Here is a 20727-nt window from a genome sequence, read left to right as displayed (position 1 = left end):
ATGGGGTCAATCCCATCCTTCTGAACACATGCCACAAGTTCTGGATGAGACATCCATCTCTCCAACCCTCACCCTACAAGTTCTGGGGCTGATTCTCTCCACCCCATACCCCACAGCTCTGGATCATACCCCTTTCCACTCACCCCCCACCCCACAAGTTTTGGGGTTGATTCCCTTTCCCCTGCCCTGCATTCCCCAATTCTGGGTCAGACTCCCAAACTTTTATCTCACATCCCACGAGTTTTGGGGGTGATTGTTTTCCCTCCCACCCCACTCTCCAAGTTTTGGGGCCGATCCTCAGGGGAACAAAGCCCTGGGCCGGCTCCAGCCGCACCTTCCCCTCCCGGGAGCGAGGCCGTGGGGAGGTGCCGTGGGGCCGCTCCCGGCTATAAATCCCGGCCGCAATTCCCGCCCGGAATTCCATCCGTGCGTCCGTCCGTGCCGCTCTCGGGCTCCCGCCGTCGTGTCACCGTCCCCATGAGCTTCTCCCGCCGCACCGTCTATTCCAGCTCCGCCCGCTCCGGCGGGATCGGGACCCTCGGGACCCTCGGGACCGCCGGGACCGGCCCCGGCCGCCGCTCGGCCCCGCTGGGCAGCGCCGCCAGCGTGTACGCGGGAGCGGGGGGCGCGGGGTCCCGCATCTCCGTCACCCGCACCCTGAGCAGCGCCGCTTATGGGGCCGGCTATGGGGCCGGCTATGGGGCCGGTTATGGGGCCGGCCTGGGGGGCAGCGTCCTCCTGGGGGGCTCCGGGGCCGTGGCCAACGAGAAGGAGGCGATGCAGGACCTCAACGACCGCCTGGCCACGTACCTGGAGCAGGTGCGGCGACTGGAGCAGGAGAACCGCCGGCTGGAGACCCAAATCCGGGAGTTTATGGCCCGAAAGGGGCCCAGCGCCCACGACTGGAGCCCCCAGTGGGAGCTGATAGAGGAGCTGCGGGACAAGGTGGGGGCGCGGGGGCTGGGGGGGGGTCGGGGTTAAACATTAACGGAGGAGGGAGAGGGAAAGAGCTGAACTTTGTGTCTGTGGGAGGTCTGTAAGTGCCTGGGAGGGTATAGGGAGCCATGGGGGAGGTCTGTAAGTCCCCGTGGGTGGGGGGCGTGGGGGGGCTTTGCTCCCCGCGGAGCCGTTTTTGCGTGGGGTGAAGGCACGTCACCAAGGCCACAGCGGTGGGGCAGCGTCGAAGGAGCCTCTCCTCCATTACCCCTATTTTTGGGTAAATTACCCCCCCCCCAGTATCCCCAAAGCCCCTCCCGGAGCCTCCTCAAGGTGACCGGCACCCCTCCCCCACCCCGACACCCAAGGGCCCCCCCGCCCCGCCCCCACCCTGGGTAATCGCAGCTTTTCCGGGGCGAGGCCCTGCAGGGAAGGGGGGCCGGGAAAATCGTCCTGCCACGGTGACGGTGACACGTGTCCCTGTGTGCGTCCCCATGTCTGCCTATCCATGTGTCCCACTCACCTGTCCCCCCATACCCATGTGTTCACCTGGTCCTGTCCGTGTGTCTCCGTGTCCACGTTCACCTGTCCGTGTGTCTCCGTGTCTGTGTGTGTCCGCCCATGTCCCCTCATGTCATGTGTCCCTCCACATGTCCCCGATCCGTGTATCCCCATGTCCATATGTTTCCCCATATCCGTGCCTCCCCCATGAGTCCCCATATCCCTGTGTCCACTCGTGTCCGTGTCCCCGTGTGTCCATCTGTCCTTACATGTCCCTGTTCCTGCACGCATCCCTGTGTGTCCCCCTGTCCATGTGTCCCCTGTATGCACGTGTGTCCTCGTGTCCCCGTCCCAGATCCTGGAGAGCATGGTGGAGAATGCACGGACGGTGCTGCAGATCGACAACGCTCGGCTGGCGGCCGACGACTTCCGAGTCAAGTGAGGGCGGGATACTGGGAATACTGGGAATGATGGGAATACTGGGAACGATGGGGGTGGGAATGAGGATGGAGTGGGAATGGAGATGGAAATGGAGGTGGGAATATGATGGAAAAGAGGGTGGAGATGGGGTGGGAATAGGGCTGGGAATAGGGATAGCGGTGGAAATGGATTTGGAAACAAGGTGGAAATGGAGATGGGAATAGTGGTGGGATTGGGTAGGAATGGGGATGAAGATGGAGTGGGAATGAGGGTGAGGATGGGGTGTGAATAGGGATGAGGATGGGGATGGAGACAAGATGGGGATGAGGATGAGGACAAGGACAAGGATGGTGTCAGAATCTGAGGTATTGATGATTCCCAGATTGCAGAAAGTCTCTGTCTGTCAGCCCCACTGCCAAAGCAGAAGCCATAATTGGTCTGTGCTGGTTTCAAGGTTGTTTATTCTGTTTATCTCTAACATGTTCTGCTGCCCTGCCGCAGCTCTGTCCTGCAGGGCAGCGTGTGGGGCTCTGCCCTCAGTGGGATGGTACAAACATTAAATACCACAAACTACCTGTGCTGGATTTACAATAACGTGCCAATATCTGTCACCTACGTTGGACAGTGTGTCCCCAGCCTGAACCAACAGAAAAATGCCAACACCACAGTGAAACATGGAGGGCATGAAGAAGGAGAAAAAGGACAAGACACACCCAATTTCCTCCATCTTGTCCCCTTTGGACCCCTCATCTAGAAACCTAAAATTTTACTTTTACACCCGTGCCACACTAATTATTACTCATATCAAACCCTCAGAGCTGGTAATTCATCCTGTAAGATTGAAAACTCCTCTCCATGGACAGAGATCACAGCCAGTGTCTCTGGGGGCTCTGTCCAGGGGGGTTCCTGATCCCCTGCCAGGGTCCCAGGGCAGCCAGAGGGAAGCTCTGGATTCCCACAGGATGGAAACAGGGGGGATGGGAATGGGGATAAGGATGGTGAGGGAGATGGAATGAAGACCAGCATGGAAACAGGAGTGGGAATGGGAATAGCATGGAATTGGATGGAGATGGGAATGGAGATGGGGACTAGGGGGAGAACAGGTGGCAGTAGGGGTGAGGATGAGGATGGGATGCAGAGTGAAGGGGGATGAGTGAGAAGGAGGTGGCTGCAGGGATGGGGTTGGGTGGAGACAGAGATGAGGATGGGGCTGGAGATAGGACAGGGGTGTGCTCAAGGACAAGGGTGGAAATAGGAGTGGGAATGGAGACCGGATATCAACAGGGACAGGGATGGGTGAGGAAGGAGATCAGGATGAGGACAAGGTCAAAGATGGAAACAGGAGTGGGAATGGGGGTGGGAAACTGGATGGGGACAGGGAAAAGGACAGGGATAGGGACAGCTATAGGTGAGAGATGGGATGGGACAGGAATGGGAGCATGGATGGAGACAGGGATGGGACAGGATTAGAGATGAGGATGAGGAATAGGATGAGACAGGAATGGGGATGGGAACAGGGGATGAAAATGGGGATGAAGACAAGGAGAGGGATGAGAATGAGGATGGGGAAAGGTACAAAGAGTGGAGGTGGCAGAGGAGATGAGACAGGGATAAGAACATGGATGGAGACAGCAATGGGATAAGGTCAGGTGGGGCTGGAGATGGAAATGAGGTGAGGGTGGGAAAAGGAGATGGGATGGAATTGAAAATGGAGATGAGGACAAGGATGAGGATGAGGATGGATATGAGACTGAGGATAAGAATGATGGGAATGGGATGGGGATGGGACAGGGATGGGGAAAGGAACGTGATGGGGATGCAAATGGGGATGAAGATGAGAATGATGGGACAGGGATGGGGAGAAGGATATGTTGGAGATGGAAACAGGGCTGAGGATGATGGGTATTGAATGAGGACGAGGGAAAAGCTGTGTAGGGCTGGGGATGGAAATGGGGCTGACGATGAGAGTGGAGGACAAGGATACATCAGGGATGGAAATAGGGCCAAGGACAAGAACAAAGTTATGAACTGGCACGAGGCTGGCTCAGCTCTGTGTCCCATCCTGCGGCGTGTCCAGGTTTGAGGCGGAGCTGGCCATCCGGCTCTCGGTGGACAGTGACATCGCCGGGCTGCGCAAGGTCTTGGACGACACCAACATGACGCGGCTGCAGCTTGAGGGGGACATCGAGGCCCTGCGTGAGGAGCTGATCCTGCTGCGCAAGGACCATGAGCAGGTGGGTCTGGAGGATCTGGGGGGCTCAGGTGGGCCGTGGGACCCCAGACTGACCCACTCTGCCTCCAGGAAGTGCAGGACCTGCGGGCACAGGTCTCGCAGTCGGCGCTGACAGTGGAGGTGGACGCACCACGGTCTCAGGATTTAGGGAAGGTCCTGGGGGAGCTGCGGGCTCAGTATGACACCCTGGCCCAGAAAAATCTGGAGGACCTGGAGAAGCAGTGGGGTCAGCAGGTAGGGAACCCTAAAAACCTCAAATCCTACCCAAAACCAGCCCCAAAATGATCCTGGGGTAGCTGTGGATCCAGGACAATGGCCTGGCCCTAAAACCCCTGGAGGACCTGGAGAAGAAGGGGGGATGGGAACTGGGGATCCCAAACCCCCACCAATCCACACCCAAGGGGCCCCAGTGACGCTCCAGAGGGGTGTCCCCAATGGGGGGTGTCACAGGGGGTTCCAAAAAAGGGGAAACCCCTTTTGGGGACTGTCCCCAGGCTGGCATGGGAGGTCCTCAAAGAAGCCCCACAAAGCCAGGGGGGAGAGGAGTGGCAGACACAGGGGGGTGTGGGGTGGAGTCTTGGGACATTTGCAGGGGATGTCCTGGTGTGAACTGCTCCAGGAGGTTCCTGGTCCAACCTTGGGGACACTTTTGGGATGACCTCTGTCCAAGGGGGTCCAAGTTTGGAGCCCCTCCTAGGGCACCCCCACAATGCCTGAGTCTGGCTCTTCTTGGGATGGTCTCACTCCCCAACATCCCCTCCAGGATTTGGGGTGTCTGTGATGGGTGGGACCGAGGCTGCTGCCCCCCAGACCCCTCCTTTCCCTCCCAGATCACAGAGACCACCCTGGAGGTGACGCAGAGCACAAAGGACCTGGACGTGGCGCGAGGCACTGTCGGGGCCCTGCGTCGCTCACTGCAAACCCTTGAGATCGACCTTGAGGCCCTGCGCAACCAGGTACCCCAAAAAACTCAACCCCCCCCCCCAATCCTTCAATCCACAGCCTCACACCCCAGCTCCCCCCCCAAAAAAAACTAGCTCCCCTTAATCCATGGTTGCAGAGCCCCAAAACCCTTCCAACCTGCAACCCATGACTCCAGCCCCACAAAGGACATTTTGAGGTCCTGATCCCCACCCCCTAAACCCTCCGAATTCCCCAGAACTCAGGAGGTGATGCTGCCTGAGGCTGAGGCTCAGGCCAGGGTGAACCCCCACAAGACTCCCTAATCCTCCCCTGACCCCCCCAGAACACAGTTTGGGGTCTGCATTGACCAAAGCTCAGGGTGAACCCCCCGGTTTTGGGGTGAACCCCCACAAAACCCCTCCATTCCCCCAGAATGCGGGTCTGGAGGCAGCCCTGGCTGAGCCTGAGGTGACTCCCCCCCACCATTTTCGTGGTGCAGATCCTCACAACCCCCCATTTTAGGGGTACTGGCTCCCCCAAAACCCCCTAATTCCCCCATGAACACCCCAGAACATGGATTTCGAGGCTGCCATGGTCAAGGCTGAGGCTCAGATCATGGTGAACCCACCCAAAATCCTCTAAATTCCCCAGTCCCTCCAGAACTTGGGTCTGGAGGCAGTGCTGGCTGAGGCTGAAGTTTGGGACGAACCCCTTCAACCCCAATTTTCGGGGTGCTGACTCCCCCAAAGCCCCCTAATCGCCCGGATCCCCCCAGAACGCGGGTCTGGAGGCGGCGCTGGCCGAGGCCGAGGCCCGGGCCGGGGCTCACCTGGCGCAGGTGCAGCTCCAGGTGAGCGCGGCCGAGGCGGAGCTGCGGGACGTGCGGGCGCAGCTCCAGCGGCAGAACGAGCAGCACCGGGAGCTGCTCGGTCTCAAGGACCGCCTCGAGGCCGAGATCGCGACATATCGGCAGCTGCTGGAGGGCAGCGACGGCTTCAGGTTAGCGGGGGGGGACTGGCGAGGGGATCAGGTATGGGGGGTTCAGGTGTGGGGGAAGGAATTCAGGTAAGGGGTGTTAGAAGTTCAGGTGAGAGGGGAATTTGGGGGTGTAGTTCAGATATGGGTGGTTCAGGTGAGAAGGGGAAGAAAGCCAGGTACAGGGGGTGGGAGTTCAAATCGGGGGAATTCAGGTATAGGGGGAGAATGTGGGGCAGGCATTCAGGTACAGGGGCTCAAGTGAAAAGGGGAAAGTTCAGGTTTTGGGGAAGGTGAGGAAGTTTGGGGGGGTGGTATAAGTTCAGGTATAAGGGCTCAGGCTGGGGGGGAATTCAGAGGGGGAGAGTTCAGGTGAGGGGGAAATCCAGGTACAGGGGGGTTCAGGTGGGGTGGAAGTTGAGGTGAGGGGGGCGGATACAGGCCGGGAAGAGGATGGGAAGGGATAATTCCAGGAATGAAGTGTCCAGGTGCTGTCCCTGGCATGGGGAGGAGACACCCAGGACACCCTGTGATGAGGTGTCCCGGTCCCACCAGTTACAAGATTCTGGGGACAGCCAGGGGACAGTGGTGACATCCAGGGGGATGATCCCAGGAGATCACATATCCCAGCTCTGTCCTTCGGGATGGCCTGGGGATGGGGACAATGGTGACATCAGAGGGGATGAACCCCAGCTGTCCAAGAGTCTGGGTCCCACCAGTTACAAGATTTTGGGAACAGCCAGGGAACTGTGGTGACACCCAGAGGGGACAGTCTCTGGGGTGCTGGGACACCCCAGCCCATCCCACTGGACATGCCATCTCCATCACCTGTTGGGTGACACTGATGGGGGGACACTACTGGAATGGGGAGGCGGCCGCCAGTGCCCCCACCCCTAACCCGCCCTCCCCACAGCCTGAGGGATGCCCTGGACAAGGAGACCACGGCCACCACGGCCGGGATGGGGACCACCCAGCACTTGGTCACGGAGACCAGGGAGGTGAAGGTCCGCACGTACTGAGGGGGTCACAGGGGATCCCCAGCCCCCAAAACCCGGGGGGGATGGTCCCTGAGCCCCTCCTGATCCAAATAAAGTGGTGATTCCCATGAACGGGAGATGGGATGTGTTGGTGTGTCCTTCTGGGGGGGAACGTGGTGGGGGGGACACAGGGTTGACTGGGAGGAAACTGAGGCGTGGGGTGTGGAGAGCTGGCAGGGAAGGGATGGATTCCTGTACCCCCTCCTTGTCAGCATCCCGACAACGACCCCCGGTCACCCATGTCTCCCCAGGACACCCCTCTTGCCCCAGGTCATATCAGGGTCTCTGGGGGCATCGACCTCCCAGAACCTGCCCGGAGGACCCTAAAACGTCCCTGTCCCCGCCGGCCCCGGGATCAGCCCCGAGCTCCGGGCACCGCCCTGTCCTGAACCGCTCCCAGCGGGACGCGGGGGTCCCACTGCGGTACCGGGGGGTCCCGGTGCGGTACTCGGGGGTCCCGGTGCGGTACCCGGGGGTCCCACTGCGGTACCGGGGGGTCCCGGTGCGGTACTCGGGGGTCCCGGTGCGGTACCCGGGGGTCCCACTGCGGTACCGGGGGGTCCCACTGCGGTACCGGGGGGTCCCGGTGCGGTACCGGGGGTCCCACTGCGGTACTCGGGGGTCCCACTGCGGTACCCGGGGGGTCCCACTGCGGTACCGGGGGGTCCCGGTGCAGTACCCGGGGGTGGCGGGCATCCTCGTGCCCGGGAGTCCCGGTGTCAGCAGTTCCTGGGGCGTCGGTGCCCGGGGATACCGGGGCAGAAGCCTGGGAGTGTCAGTGCCGGGGATCCCGGTTCCCGGGGTGTCAGTGATGGGGGTCCCGGTTGCCGGGGTGTCAGTGATGGGGGTCCCGGTTCCCGGGGTGTCCGTGACGGGGGTCCCGGTTGCCGGGGGTGTCTTTGATGGGGGTCCCGGTTGCCGGGGGGTGTCAGTGCCGGGGGTCCCGGTTCCCGGGGTGTCCGTGACGGGGGTCCCGGTTGCCGGGGGTGTCTTTGATGGGGGTCCCGGTTGCCGGGGGTGTCAGTGATGGGGGTCCCGGTTGCCGGGGGTGTCAGTGATGGGGGTCTCGGTTGCCGGGGGGTGTCAGTGATGGGGGGGGTCTCGGTTGCCGGGGGTGTCCGTGATGGGGGTCCCGGTTCCCGGGGGTGTCTGTGATGGGGGTCCCGGTTCCCGGGGGTGTCTGTGATGGGGGTCCCGGTTGCCGGGGCTGTCTGTGATGGGGGTCCCGGTTGCCGGGGGGGTGTCAGTGATGGGGATCCCGGTTGCCGGGGGTGTCAGTGATGGGGGTCCCGGTTCCCGGGGTGTCAGTGATGGGGGTCCCGGTTCCCGGGGGGTGTCTGTGATGGGGGTCCCGGTTCCCGGGGGTGTCTGTGATGGGGGTCCCGGTTCCCGGGGGTGTCTGTGATGGGGGTCCCGGTTGCCGGGGCTGTCTGTGATGGGGGTCCCGGTTGCCGGGGGGGTGTCAGTGATGGGGATCCCGGTTGCCGGGGGTGTCAGTGATGGGGGTCCCGGTTCCCGGGGTGTCAGTGATGGGGGTCCCGGTTCCCGGGGCCTCCCGTCCCCCCCCTCCGGCCCCGCCCCCTCCGGCCCATCCGGGTCCCGGCCCCGCCCCCCTCAGGCCACGCCCCCGGTATTTGCCCCGCCCCCTGACAGGGCGCGACGCTCGTGGTCACGTGACGCCACCATCCGGGTCCTTTGCCTTCTCTGCCTCGTCCCAACATGGCGGCCCCAGGTGAGCGCTGCGCCGCGGGCCCGGGCCCTGCCGGCCCGCGCGGAGCTCCGCGGGCACTGATGGCGGCACCAGTGGCGGCCCCGGGGCTGCTACGAGCCCCGCCGCTGCCGGAGATGGTGCTGGGGGAGAGACGGTGGGGGGAAAAACCGGGGGAAGCGGCGGGAAAACCGTCCCCCCCCCCCCTTTCCTTCTCCGCCGCATCCCCTCAGGGCGGGCGCGCGCCCTTCCCGCTCCCCCCCCCCGCCGCTTCCCATTGGCGGGGGCGCGCGCGCGGCCTGTGATTAATGTGCGCCCCCCCGTCTCCCATTGGCGGGGGCGCGCGCGCCCGGCCGGTGATTGACGTGCGCGCGCCCGGCCCGTGATTGACGTGCGCGCGCCCGGCCGGTGATTGATTGACGTGCGCGCGCCGGGCGCGGCCCGACGCGTGCGCGCGGGAGGAGGGGGGGGGGGCAGCGCGCCCACGTGGCCGCGGACGCGGCTCGGAGGGGCCCCGGTACCGGGAGTTCCCGGGAGTTCCCGGGAGTTCGGAGCGAGAGGTGGGCTCAGCCCCCTCCATTTGCCCGCAGGGGCTTCACCGGGACCCCCTTCCCGGGCCCGCAGTGCCCTTGAGGCTCCTTGGGGTTAGTAACGGGGAGGCGGGGCAGGATGTGACCCCTCCCGCCCCTCCAGGGGTCGGTCCCGGTGTGGGGGGCACGCCAGGCTTCCTCCAGTTCCAGCCCGGCATCCCCCGGGATCCCCGGCTCTTCTTGGAGCGGGAGAGGGGGTCCCGCTACCGGGGTGAGCACAGAGGGTCTGGAAGGTGCCCCCCACCCCAAGATTCGGTGTGTGCCACCTGGATCCTTCCCTGTCTCAGCGTTCCCCGGGCCTAAGGTGCTTTCCACACTTCCAGCAGTGTCCCTGGCTGGTTTCCCGGGGGAGCCCAGGTTGGTCACCCTGGGGCAGCTCTGAGGGTCTTGGGGCTCCTGGATGCCAGGCTGGGATTCCCATAGGAGTCCAGGCACGGCCCTGCATTTCCCTGAAATCCACAGTGGGGAGGGAAGGGAGAAGATGGAGCCATCCCAGGGGTCTCACACACCACCACGGCCTCCCATTTCCCGTTGTACGGGAAAACACTGGTAGTGGTTCTCTCCGTGCTGGATTTCCATGGAATAACACATTTCCAGGCCATTCTGTGAGCAGTCCCACCTCCATCCTTTTTATCCTCATTAAAGCTCTTCAGTTGATTAATTAATTATTATCCCTCACCAGACATATCTGACAGGAAGCTCTGGCCATCCAAAAATTCATGATCTCTCCTTAAAAAAAAAAGAGGGGAATGTTTTTCCAAGCCTTTCTCTTTCATGTCCTTGAAACCCATCAGTTTTCCTTCCCCTGGGACCACAATTGACCTCCCAAAAACCTGACTGGGAAAGGAGGGAAATCCACCATTTCTCTGGGGTTCCAAGACTCCTTGGCTCCACCCGGAGGGATTTTTCCTGGAAAATGCAGCGGTTTTTGCCAGGAAAGGTCCCAGATCCAGCGGCAGAGCCGCATGAGGGCAGCAGTTCCTCCCGCAAGGAGGGAAGAGCAGGAGAACTGTGAATCCAAACCCACCTTTCAGGAAATAGCCCTGGGTGTGTCCCTGCAGGGGATGGGATGGGGACAGTTTTTCCAGGGGGAATAAAGGGGGCTGGGGGCTGGCTTGGTGGTTCCTGGCCCCTCCCAGTGGCTCCTGTCCAATTCTGGTGTCCCATGTCCCAGTCTGGAGCCCCATCCCCTTTGTCTCCTGTCCCTATCCCAGGTCCTCATGTCCAGCTCCTCATATCCCATCCCAGGGCCCCATGTCCCATCTTGTGTCCCATCCTGTCCCTTCTTGGCTGCCTCCTGTCCCATCCCAGTTCCTCGTGTCCCGTCCTGGTGCCCCACATCTGTTCCTGGTTCCTTCTGTCCCATGTCGGTGGTTCCTGTCCTACCCTGTGTCCCACCCTGTTGCCCTCATGGCCCATCCCAGCACCTCATGTCCTCTCTCAGTGCCATATTCCATCCAAATGCCGTGTGTGCCATCCTGTGTCCCTTCCCAGTGCCTTCTGTCCCCTCTCAGTGACTCATATCCCATCTCGTGTCCCATCCTGTCACTTTGTGCCCCATCCTGGTGCCTCATGTCCCATCCCAGTGACCTCTGTCACATCTCGGTGGCTCCTCACCCCTCTCAGCTCCTTGTGTCCCATCCTGACATCTCCTGTCTCTTCTTGACTCCTCCTGTCCCATTCCAGTGGCTGCTGTCTTATCCTGGTGCTCTGTGTTCCATCCCAGAACTTCCTGTCTCATCCTGGTGCCTTGTGTCCCATCTCATGTCCCCTCTTGGCACCTCATGTCCCATCCCAGTGGCTCCTGTCGCATTCCAGCTCATCCCATCCCATCCCATCCCATCCCATCCCATCCCATCCCATCCCATCCCATCCCATCCCATCCCATCCCATCCCATCCCATCCCATCCCATCCCCATTGTCCCATGTCCCCATCTGTCACCTTTTGTCCCATCCCAGGGCCTCCTGTCCCATCCTGGTACTCCATGTCCTCTACTGTTTCCTCCTGGCTCCTCCTGTCCTTTCTTGTGTCCCTTCCCAGTGGCTCCTGTCCCATCCCAGCTCCTCCCATTCCATCCCAGTGTCCCATGTCCCACCTTGTGTCCCATCCTGTCACCCTGTGCTCCATCCCAAGGCCTCATGTGCCATCCTGGTGTCTCCTGTCCCATCCCAGTGTCTCGTGTCCTGTATCCTGGTGCCTCCCGTTCCGTGTCAGCTCCTCATGTCCCATCGCAGTGTCCCATCCCCGTGCCCCATGTCCCATTCCAGTGTCCTGTGTCCCACTCCAGTGTCCCCAGTCGCCTCTACCCCTGCCCTGTTCCTGTCCCTGCCCTCATTCCACCTATTCCCACTCTGCTTCCCTCCCATTCCACTCTTTTTCTGACCCTTCCTGCCCTCATTCCTGCCCATCCCCACTGCCATTCCCGCTCTGATCCGTGTCTCCGGTTGCTCCCGCAGCGGCGGCGAAGAAGAAGCCAAAGAAGGGGAAGACACTGACGCTCACGGATTTCCTGGCAGAGGATGGGGGGGGCGGGGGGGGACCCACCTACATCCCCAAACCTGTCAGCTGGGCCGACGAGACCGACGACCTGGAAGGTGAGTGTGGCATTCCTGGAGCCAGGACGGCATTCCCAGCTCTGGGATTTACATTCCCAGCCCCCAGAGCAGCAATTCTGGAGCCAGGATAGCATTCCTAGTTCCCAGAGTGGCATTTCCAGCTCTGGGGTTGGCATTCCTAGTCCTAGGAGTAGTATTCCCTGGGCACCATTCTGAACTCTGAGATTGGCATTCCCAGCTTCCAGACTGTCATTCCTAGCTCCTGGAACATAATTCCCACCTTCCAGATTGGAAGGCTCCAGGATTGGCATTCCTAGCTGCCCGTGGCACTCATAACTGGAAAAATCCACTGGCTATTCCTTTTTTGGGGAATAATGAAGGTGGGTAAGCCATGCTAGTTTTTCTTAGGGATGAGGCTCAGTGTCCAGCAAAGTGGGGGAGCAGCAATGGGATGTTGAGGATTTTGGGGACCAGATTCACCAGAGCTTCCCACTGAGCCAGGCTGGAATCCAAGCCAGAATGAATCCTGGAAAGCCATCCCATGGCTTGGCTGCTCTGGATGGCTTCAGGGCACCTTTTCCACGGATTTGCTGGCTCCATCCCGGCGCAGCTGTGCCCACATCCCGCTTTTCCCCGCAGTCTCCACCATGTGGCACAGCAACGACGACGACGTTTACCGGGCGCCTCCGATCGACCGCTCCATCCTTCCCACGGCCCCACGCGCTGCCCGCGAGCCCAACATCGACAGAAGCCGCCTCCCCAAATCCCCTCCATACACGGCATTCCTGGGAAACCTGCCCTACGACGTCACAGAAGAGTCCATCAAGGATTTCTTCCGAGGGCTCAATGTGAGTGACTTTCCAGAGCGGGAATACTGCAGGAACCCGGCTGGGATGCAGCTCTCTCTCCATTGCCACGGGGTGTTTTCCTGGGATGTGGGTGTCTGTAGGTTGATCCTGAGAGAATCCCTTGATTTCCCAGCCATGGATCAGCCATTCCTGCTCCTCCAGGGGGATTGAGAAGCCTCCAGTGGGGGTTTCCCTGTGGAATTGGGTGGAGGTTAGACTGGGGGGTGGGGTGGGGCAGGGCAGCTGGCTCGCTCCCAGGTGGAAAGAAAACAGCATCAGAAAGCTCATGGATCACATAGAGGTGTTGAAAATGACAAATTTGAACCAATTCTGCTTTTCCCCCTCCAGCTCTGCACTTGACCTTGACCTTCCTCATTCCCTTTCCCTCTTTCTTGGCATTTGTCATTCTTTAAATATAATTCCATGGATGTGTTGTGGATTCTCTTTTGGTCAAGCAAGAGCCTAGCTTTACAAGAGGTTTCCCATCAGAAAATCTATCCCAGGAAAATCTAAGGGATGCTTTGGAGACCCCGTGACCCCCCTAAGATGTCATTTAGGAATGTGGCTCCTGACATTTCCCAGGGCTTAGATCAGGAATGAGCAAGGAGCTCCCACACTTATGGAGCCAGAATCCAGGGAAAGGAGGTTGTGAGCTGCCCTGTGCCCACGTGGGACTTACGCTGGACACATCCAAGGCTGGTTGTCCACTGGGATGAGCTTTGAGCTTGCAGAGCATACCTGGCCCTTCCTCTTGCTCCCAGTGCAGCTCCCAAAGCTGGAATTCTCTTCCCAGTCCCTCAATTCAAAGATGTTGGAAAGCTCTGTGGTGTTTGGGGTGGGACACCCCTCTTCCTCCTCATGCATGGGGAACCCCCTCAATCCCTCGATATCCATGAGTTGCTCCATCCCAGATTCTGCCACCCTTCCACATTCCCCTTTGGAAGCCAAGATCCTGAGGGGAGCTTCCCTGCCCTCCCTGTGTTCACAGATCAGCGCCGTGCGGCTCCCACGGGAACCCACCAATCCCGAGAGATTGAAAGGTTTCGGGTACGCGGAATTCGAGGATATCGATTCCCTGTTCCAGGCCCTGAGCCTCAATGAAGAGGTGAGTCCAATCCCAGCTTCCAAGAGCACATCCCAGGGCCTAAAGCGGCTCCAAGGGCCTGGAGAAGGATTTGGACACGGGCTTGGAGTGGTGGGAAAAGGGCAAATGTCTTCCAGCTGGAAGAGGGAAGGGTCAGGTGGGATATAGGGAGGGAGTTCCCAGCCCAGCACTCACTTCCCACTGTTGTTCCCAGTCTTTAGGAAACAGAAGGATACGTGTGGATGTGGCGGATCAAGCTCAGGATAAAGGTGAGTGTCCAGCTGAGGACACGGATCAGGCAGGGTAGGGATTCAGGGAGAGTGGCCAAGGGCCCAGCCCTGACCCTGCCCTGTTTCTTTCCTTTCCTTTTAATCTTTATTTCCTTTCCCTCTCCCTTTCCCTGTCCTTGTGCCTGTCTGTGTCCCTGGCTCCCGGCAGACCGGGATGATCGCTGCTTCGGCAGAGACCGGGATCGCTTCCGGGACTCAGAGCGGTTCGAGAGCGACTGGCGCGCGCGTCCAGCTGCTCCCGACACCTTCGATGACTTCCCCCCGCGCCGGAGCGACGATGGATTCGGGGACAGTAAGTGAAGAATGGGCCCAGCATTGCAGGCACTTCCTCCTTCCCATGTCCTGGGAACTAGCCTTGTCCCAAGATCGAGGGCACCTGCCCCTGCTCTGCCTGAGATGAGGAGCCACCTGCGCTCGGTCATTCCCATCTGGTCCTCATTCATTCCCAGAACTCAGTTCCACCTGGAGCTAATGTATTTCTAGAACTCATTCCCCCATTTGGAGCTCATTTGTTCTCAGCTCTCATTCCTACTCCAAGCTCATTCATTCCCAAATTCTTCATTCCCACCTGAGCTCTTTCCCAGTTTGTAGGGAAAAATGGGGCCTCCTCCTTTCCCATGTGGAGCAGTACTAGGGTTTTCCTCCTTCCTCGTGGAATCTGTGCCTATCCCAGTAAAAGCCCATCCTGCTTCCAGGATATCGTGATCGCTATGATGACCGGTATCGGGATGGGCCACGGCGGGACATGGATCGTGGTTTTGGGAGCCGGGATCGCTATGACGACCGCAGCAGGGATTATGACCGAGGTGGGAATTCCCAAAGGGTTTTCAGGGGAAGAGAGAGTGGGAGACCCCCACCATGGCCAGCAAGTAACTGGGAATCCCCCAAATTCCCAGACTTGTCACTGGGAATCTGAGCTGCATGATCCCCAGTGACTCTCGGATGATCCATCTCCTTCCCCAGGCTACGATTCCCGAATAGGCAGCGGCCGGAGAGCCTTTGGAAGCGGGTACCGCCGGGATGATGACTACCGTGGCTATGAGGATCGTTATGACCGGCGGGATGACCGGATGGATCGGTGGAATTCCCGGGATGATTACGGCCGGGATGATTTCCGCCGTGAGGACAGAGGTGGGGTGGGATCGGAGCTGTTCCTTTGGGAAAGGTTGGATAGAATGGGAATGATCCCTTGGAAAAGGTGGGATGGGGTTGGAAGGGTGTCTTGAGAAAGATTTATCCCTACAAACTGGGAATAAACTCAGCGTGGTACAGGAATGATCCACATGAAAAGGTGGGAAGGAGAGAGAATGGTCTCTCAGGAAAGGTGGGTTAGGTTGGAAATGTTGCCATGGAAAAGTAAAAGAGAGTGGGAATGATCCCTCAGGAAGGGTGGGCTGGGGAAGGGGATGATCCCTTGAGAATGGTGGGATGGGACAGGGATTATCCTGTCAGTCCCAGCACTGTTCCAGGTGGGATCGGTGCCCACCAGGATCTCCCGGCTCGTTCCCAGGTCCCACCCAGAGACCGAAGCTCAACCTGAAGCCCCGGAGTGCTCCCAAGGAAGAGGAAACTTCAGGAGCTCCGGCTGCCCAGTCCAGCCGGGCCGCTTCCATCTTCGGGGAGGCCAAGCCTGTGGATACAGCGGCTCGGGAGCGGGAAGTGGAGGAGCGGCTCCAGAAGGAGCAGGAAAAACTCCAACGGCAGCTGGAGGACGACAAGAGGATCGACAGACGGCCCCGAGAAAGGTGGGAATGGTGCCTTGGGAAAGAGGGAGTGGTTTGGAAAGGTGGGAAGGGCTGGGAATGGTCTCTTGGGAAATGTGGGATGGGTAAGGAATGATCACTTGGTAGTGTTGGGATGGGCGAAGAATGATCCCACCCAAAAGGTGAGGGTCTCTTGGGAAAGGGGGTATTGGCTAGGAATGATCCAGTGGCAAGGGTGGGGATGGGTAGGGAATGATCCCCACGGAGGGGTGGGAGAGGATGGAAATGATTCCTCAGGAAATTCAGGGCTGATCCCCACAGAGAGATGGGAGGGACAGGGAATGGACCCCATGGAAAAGTGAGATGGGTGGGAATGATCCCTTGGGAGTGGTTTGGGTGGGATGGTGTTCGTCCTATGGGACAGGTGGGATGGGGCAGCCCTTTCCCAGTCCCCTGATCTTATTTCCATCCTATTCCAGGCATCCCAGCTGGCGAAGTGAGGAGAACCAGGAGCGATCCCGGACAGGCAGCGAATCCTCCCAGAGCGGCCCCACGGGACCCCCGGGAACGTCCGCGGGCTCCGGCCCCACCGGCCGGAGTGAGTCGGGATCTGGGGCGGCCGCAGGGTCCTGGCCCGGGGTGGGGGGCAGCTGCTACACGGATTTGTGTCTCCCTAGCCACACGGAGGAGGGAGAGCGAGAAATCCCTGGAAAATGAGCCCCTAGGAAAAGAGGAGGAGCCACCCTCACCGCCCCCCAAATCTCGGGAGGAAAAGCCAAAAGTGATGCCGGCGCCCCCTCCCAAGGAAAATGCCTGGATGAAGCGGAGCAGCCAGAACCCCCCTGGCAATTCCCAGAGCTCTGACTTGGAGCAAGCCTCCCCGACCAGGTGAGTGTACCAGGGAGGGCCTTTTCCAGCCCAAAGCCTTCCATGGGTCCCTGGCTTTCCCTAGTGGAGAACCCCAAGGGCTGGGAGAAGGGGACCCTGACTTCCCAGGGGCGATCCTCTAGTGCATCCCAACATTTCTGCCACCCATCTCAACCTTTCTAAGGCCCATCCCAGCATCCCTGTGTCACAGAGATGTTCCTGTGCACCATCCCAGTGTTCTGTGGTCCATTCCATGGAGTCTCTGGCACATCCCAACATTCTTGTGGCCCACGCATCCCGATAATACCATGCCCCATCCCAGTGTTCTCTGGCACATCCCAACACTCCAGCCCATGGAGGCTCTTCTGCTCATCCCGACCTTCCTGTGCCCCCTTCCACCATTCTCAGGTGTGTCCCTGGGCTCCATCCCAGCATTCTTGTGCCTGATCCCAAATTTCCTGTGGCTCAGGGATGTTCCTGTGCCCCATCCTGACATTCCCAGGGCCCAGGGACATTCCTAGGCCCCATCCCAACATTCCCATGCTCCATTCCCCCATTCCTAGGAATGGGGCCATTCCAGGGACCCTCCTGATGCCCTTTCCCCCCCTTTTCTCTCTCCCCAGTGGGGGCTCCCCTGGCCCCTTCCCTCCTGGAGATGATGGGGGCCCCCCCAGGACCCCCCAGAGGAGAGGTGAGAATGGGAGGAGGGGACTGGGAAAGCTTGGGGTGGGTTTTGGGGATTTGGGGAAGTCTTGGGAGCACTTGTGGGGCTCAGAAGGTGTTTAGGGGGGGGTTGGGGGATTTTGGAGGAGCTCAGGGCTTTATGGGGGGCTCAGGGGGAGGTTGGTATTAGGGGATCTGGGAGGGTTGAGGGGTTTTGTGGGGAGGTTTAAAGGGGGTTCCAGGGATGTTGAGGCCTTGCTGGGAGGCTCAGGAGGGCTTGGGGGGCTCAGGGGGTTTTGGGGGCTGTAACCCCCCCCACCCTTTCCCTGCAGAGGAGCTGAAGCCGGAGGGGGGTCGGGAGAGCAGCTCCAAGGGCCGGAGCTGCAGCCGCGGCCCCACGGGAATGGGGGACCCTGAGAGGTGAGACCCCCATCCCCCCAGAGCCCCCTCCGGAGCTGGGAAACCCCCCCGGGCACCGGGAATTTCGGGGCATTGACCTCTGACCTCTGCTCCTCAGGAGGGACCCCCGGAAGGAGCACGAGCCAAAGAAACTGGAGGAGACCCCCCCCTCCGTAAGGATCCTGGGGCACCCAGAAGAGGGGAGGGACCCCCCTCAAATCCCGGGTTTGGGGGGTTTTGGGGAATTTTCACCATAACTGATGCCCTGTGCCTCCAGCTAACAGCCCCCAGGGGACTTCAACCCCTCAAATCTCATTTTTTGGGGTATTTTGGGAATTTTCTGCTTCACTGCCCCTCTCCCTCTGCCCACCTTCACAGTTCAGCCTTGAGCAGTCTGAAACTCCCTGGGGGAGGGCTGTTAACCACTCTTTTTGGGGTGCATGACCCCCTGGGGGTCTTCATCCCCTTCAAATCATGTTTTTTTGGGAGCTTTGGGAATTTTTTTTTTTTTTTCAAAAGTGACACCCCCCTGGCCCTCCCAGCTCAACCACCCCAGCAATTTTGGATTTCTCTGACCCTTTCTGGGGGGCTGTGACCCCCTGGTTTTGGGATGTGTGAGCCCCTGAGGATATTTATCCCCCTCAATTCCCATTTTTGGGAATTTTTCCTGGTTTTCCCTGCAGTTCAGCCATGCCAGCAAATACGCCGCGCTCTCTATGGATGGGGAGGATGAAGGTGATGATGAAGAAGGAGCTGAGTAGAAGCTTCCTCCCCCTCCTCCTCCTCCTCAGCTGCTGCAGGAACCTCTGGAGATTCCCAAAAATCCCAACCTTGATCCAGGCGAGACAGAAATAAAGCCTAAAACTCATCAATTCCCTCAGCTACAGCTTCTTAAATCCCGAAAACAACCCCACACGGAACGCACGGGAATCACCCCAAAATCAGCATGGGGGGCCGGAGGGGTAATTCCAAGAGTTTTCTTGAAAGAAAAGCAGCTCCTCCCTCCTTGTTTTCCATGGAATAAGGGGTGAGGAAGAGCTGGCCTTCATCCTCACTGGAGCCCCTCCAAAACAGGGATAGGGAGGCATCCAACCCCCCCCAAATCCTCCGGGGTTTGGGATCCCCCTCTGCCCCCCGTTTTCCTCACCTCTGGAATGTTGATTTCCCCCTGGGCACCTTCATCATCCCCCTGGCTCACAGGTGCCTCTCCAATTCCCCCACCGAATTTTTGGGATGCAAATCCCACCCTTTACACAGGAAAACCTGAATTTCCACCCCAGAACCTCAAGATAGTCCGAGATTTTGGGATTTGGGGTGGGCTGTAAAAATGTGTAAAAAGAACCTTCCCAGAGGTTTTGGGAGGTCCTGGGGGAGTTTTGGGGTCCCCAGGGGGGTGTTTTGGGGTTCTCCCCCAGGTTGGGGGCTGTTTTGTTTTCTCCAATAAAATGAGCTGAAAAAGATCCAGAAAGGCCCCAAATACTTCTGCCCTTCTCCTCCGCACCTGGAAGGGGAACAGGGCAGTTCCCAAAGCCCTCCAGGGGGAATTTCCTGTCCGGACATTGGCCTTCCTCTCTCTGGGCTTCCTTTTTCCTTCTTGCATCCCCTTTCTTCATTCCATCTTTTCTCCTTCCTCATCCTTCATTCCTTCTTTCTTACTGCCTTTCCTCCTCCTTCATCTTCCTCCTTCCTTCCATCCTCTTGCTCTTCCCCCCTTCCTCTTCCACTTCTTCACTTCCTCCTCCTCTATCACTGCATCTCCTGCTTCCCCTTCTCCTTCCTCTTTCCACCTCATTTTCTTCCTCTCCTTCTTTTTCCTTCTCCTTCTTCCCTCTCCTTCCTCATTCCTTCTCCTTCCTCCTCATCCCTATTTCTTCATCCTCTTCCTCCTCCTTTTTGATTTTTCCTTCACCTTCATCCTGATCTCTGCATCCTTCCATTCTTCCTCTTCCTCCACCCTCCGCTGGTTAGCGGTAATTAATTGGGGGTAATTAATTGGGGGTGTGGGCACAGCACCGAGCCCCGGGATCCCGCCCCTGCCCCCCGCCCTTCCTCTTTCCCGGCTCTTCCCAACCGCTGGAATGCTGGAACGCGCCTCCCCCACCGCTGGAATGCGCCCCCCCCCCGCGGCGGCTCCGGCCCCACAAAGGGGGGGTCTGTCCTGGCCGGGTGAGGGGGGAGGACCCCAAGGGCCGGGAGAAGGGGACCCCGACAACCCCAACCGAGAGGGGACCTGATCAGGCCCCTCAATCCCCTCTACGCCCCTCAAGTCCCTCAAACCCAAATCCTCTCCCCGCACCCCAAAAACCTCTTCCCCAATTCCCCTCCTGAACCCAAATCCTCTCCCTGCACCCCAAAAACCTCATCCCCAATTCCCCTCCCGAACCCAAATTCTCTCCCTGCGCCCCTACCCCCCCTGCACAATAACCCACACCCCAAACCAGCCCTGCTCCCCAAAACCCTCCTTGCACCCTGATTCCTCCCCTGCAGCCCAAAACCTCAATAACCCCCACCCCAACGCCCCCCAAAACCCCCTCTACCCCAATTCCTCCCCTTGGAACAAGCTTCCCCCCGGGAGTCTCGCAGGGGAGGGGTTTGGGGTCCCTGCACTCCCTGGGGACCCCATCCCGGGATTGTGTGGGGTCCCTCGAGCCCCTCCGAACCCACATCCCCCGCCCCGAGTTTGGAGGTGGCATGGGCTGAGGATCCCCTTTCCCAATGAATCTTGAGGTCTCGTGGGGGGGTCTCAGCCTCCCCCTTCTTGATTTTGGGGGACCCCATGGGGTGGGTCCAAACCCCCTTTTTCCCCGAGTTTGGGGGTCCCGGGGGGCCGCGGGGCGGGTTAGCGATGGGGCGGTGGGAGGAGGAGGATGAAGAGGGGCGGGAGCAGCGCCAGGAAAGCGCCGGGGGGCTCGGGAGGAATTTTGGGGGATCCTGGAAGTGAGAAAGGGGGAAACTGAGGCACGGGCGGCAGGGGGCGGTGTCACTCCGCGTGTCCCCCGTGTGTCCCTCTCCTT

The 20727-nt window shown here is 59.8% G+C and overlaps 2 protein-coding genes across 2 annotated transcripts; both read left to right on the top strand.

Moving 5' to 3' along the window:
* Nucleotides 1-410: 410 nt before the first annotated feature.
* Nucleotides 411-7082, top strand: KRT18 (keratin 18). The gene is made up of 7 exons (XM_030259242.4): nucleotides 411-945; nucleotides 1793-1875; nucleotides 3935-4091; nucleotides 4160-4324; nucleotides 4921-5046; nucleotides 5769-5992; nucleotides 6882-7082. The coding sequence occupies exons 1-7, from the start codon at nucleotides 478-480 to the stop codon at nucleotides 6985-6987; spliced, it is 1329 nt and encodes a 442-aa protein (XP_030115102.3). The 5' UTR covers nucleotides 411-477; the 3' UTR covers nucleotides 6988-7082.
* Nucleotides 7083-8628: 1546 nt separating this feature from the next.
* Nucleotides 8629-18585, top strand: EIF4B (eukaryotic translation initiation factor 4B). Its single transcript, XM_030259225.4, has 15 exons — nucleotides 8629-8737; nucleotides 11761-11898; nucleotides 12499-12707; nucleotides 13696-13812; nucleotides 14006-14060; nucleotides 14230-14373; nucleotides 14777-14887; nucleotides 15045-15212; nucleotides 15592-15826; nucleotides 16264-16382; nucleotides 16462-16672; nucleotides 17275-17342; nucleotides 17647-17734; nucleotides 17832-17886; nucleotides 18397-18585. The coding sequence occupies exons 1-15, from the start codon at nucleotides 8725-8727 to the stop codon at nucleotides 18472-18474; spliced, it is 1809 nt and encodes a 602-aa protein (XP_030115085.3). The 5' UTR covers nucleotides 8629-8724; the 3' UTR covers nucleotides 18475-18585.
* The last annotated feature ends 2142 nt before the right edge of the window (nucleotides 18586-20727 follow it).

This window comes from Taeniopygia guttata, chromosome 29 (assembly GCF_048771995.1).
Source record: "Taeniopygia guttata chromosome 29, bTaeGut7.mat, whole genome shotgun sequence".
Taxonomy (NCBI): domain Eukaryota; kingdom Metazoa; phylum Chordata; class Aves; order Passeriformes; family Estrildidae; genus Taeniopygia; species Taeniopygia guttata.
Note: the sequence above shows the minus strand (reverse complement) of the source record. Positions and strands in the feature narration are given on the sequence as shown.

Bases quoted from the DNA above. Each gene is read 5' to 3' on its own strand.
- EIF4B (XM_030259225.4), top strand. The intron at 12,708-13,695 runs GTGAGTGACTTT...CTGTGTTCACAG, and splicing joins ATTTCTTCCGAGGGCTCAAT to ATCAGCGCCGTGCGGCTCCC. The intron at 14,888-15,044 runs GTGGGAATTCCC...CTCCTTCCCCAG, and splicing joins CAGCAGGGATTATGACCGAG to GCTACGATTCCCGAATAGGC.
- KRT18 (XM_030259242.4), top strand. From the start codon at position 478: ATGAGCTTCTCCCGCCGCACCGTCTATTCCAGCTCCGCCCGCTCCGGC. The intron at 1,876-3,934 runs GTGAGGGCGGGA...CGGCGTGTCCAG, and splicing joins GCCGACGACTTCCGAGTCAA to GTTTGAGGCGGAGCTGGCCA. The intron at 4,092-4,159 runs GTGGGTCTGGAG...CTCTGCCTCCAG, and splicing joins TGCGCAAGGACCATGAGCAG to GAAGTGCAGGACCTGCGGGC.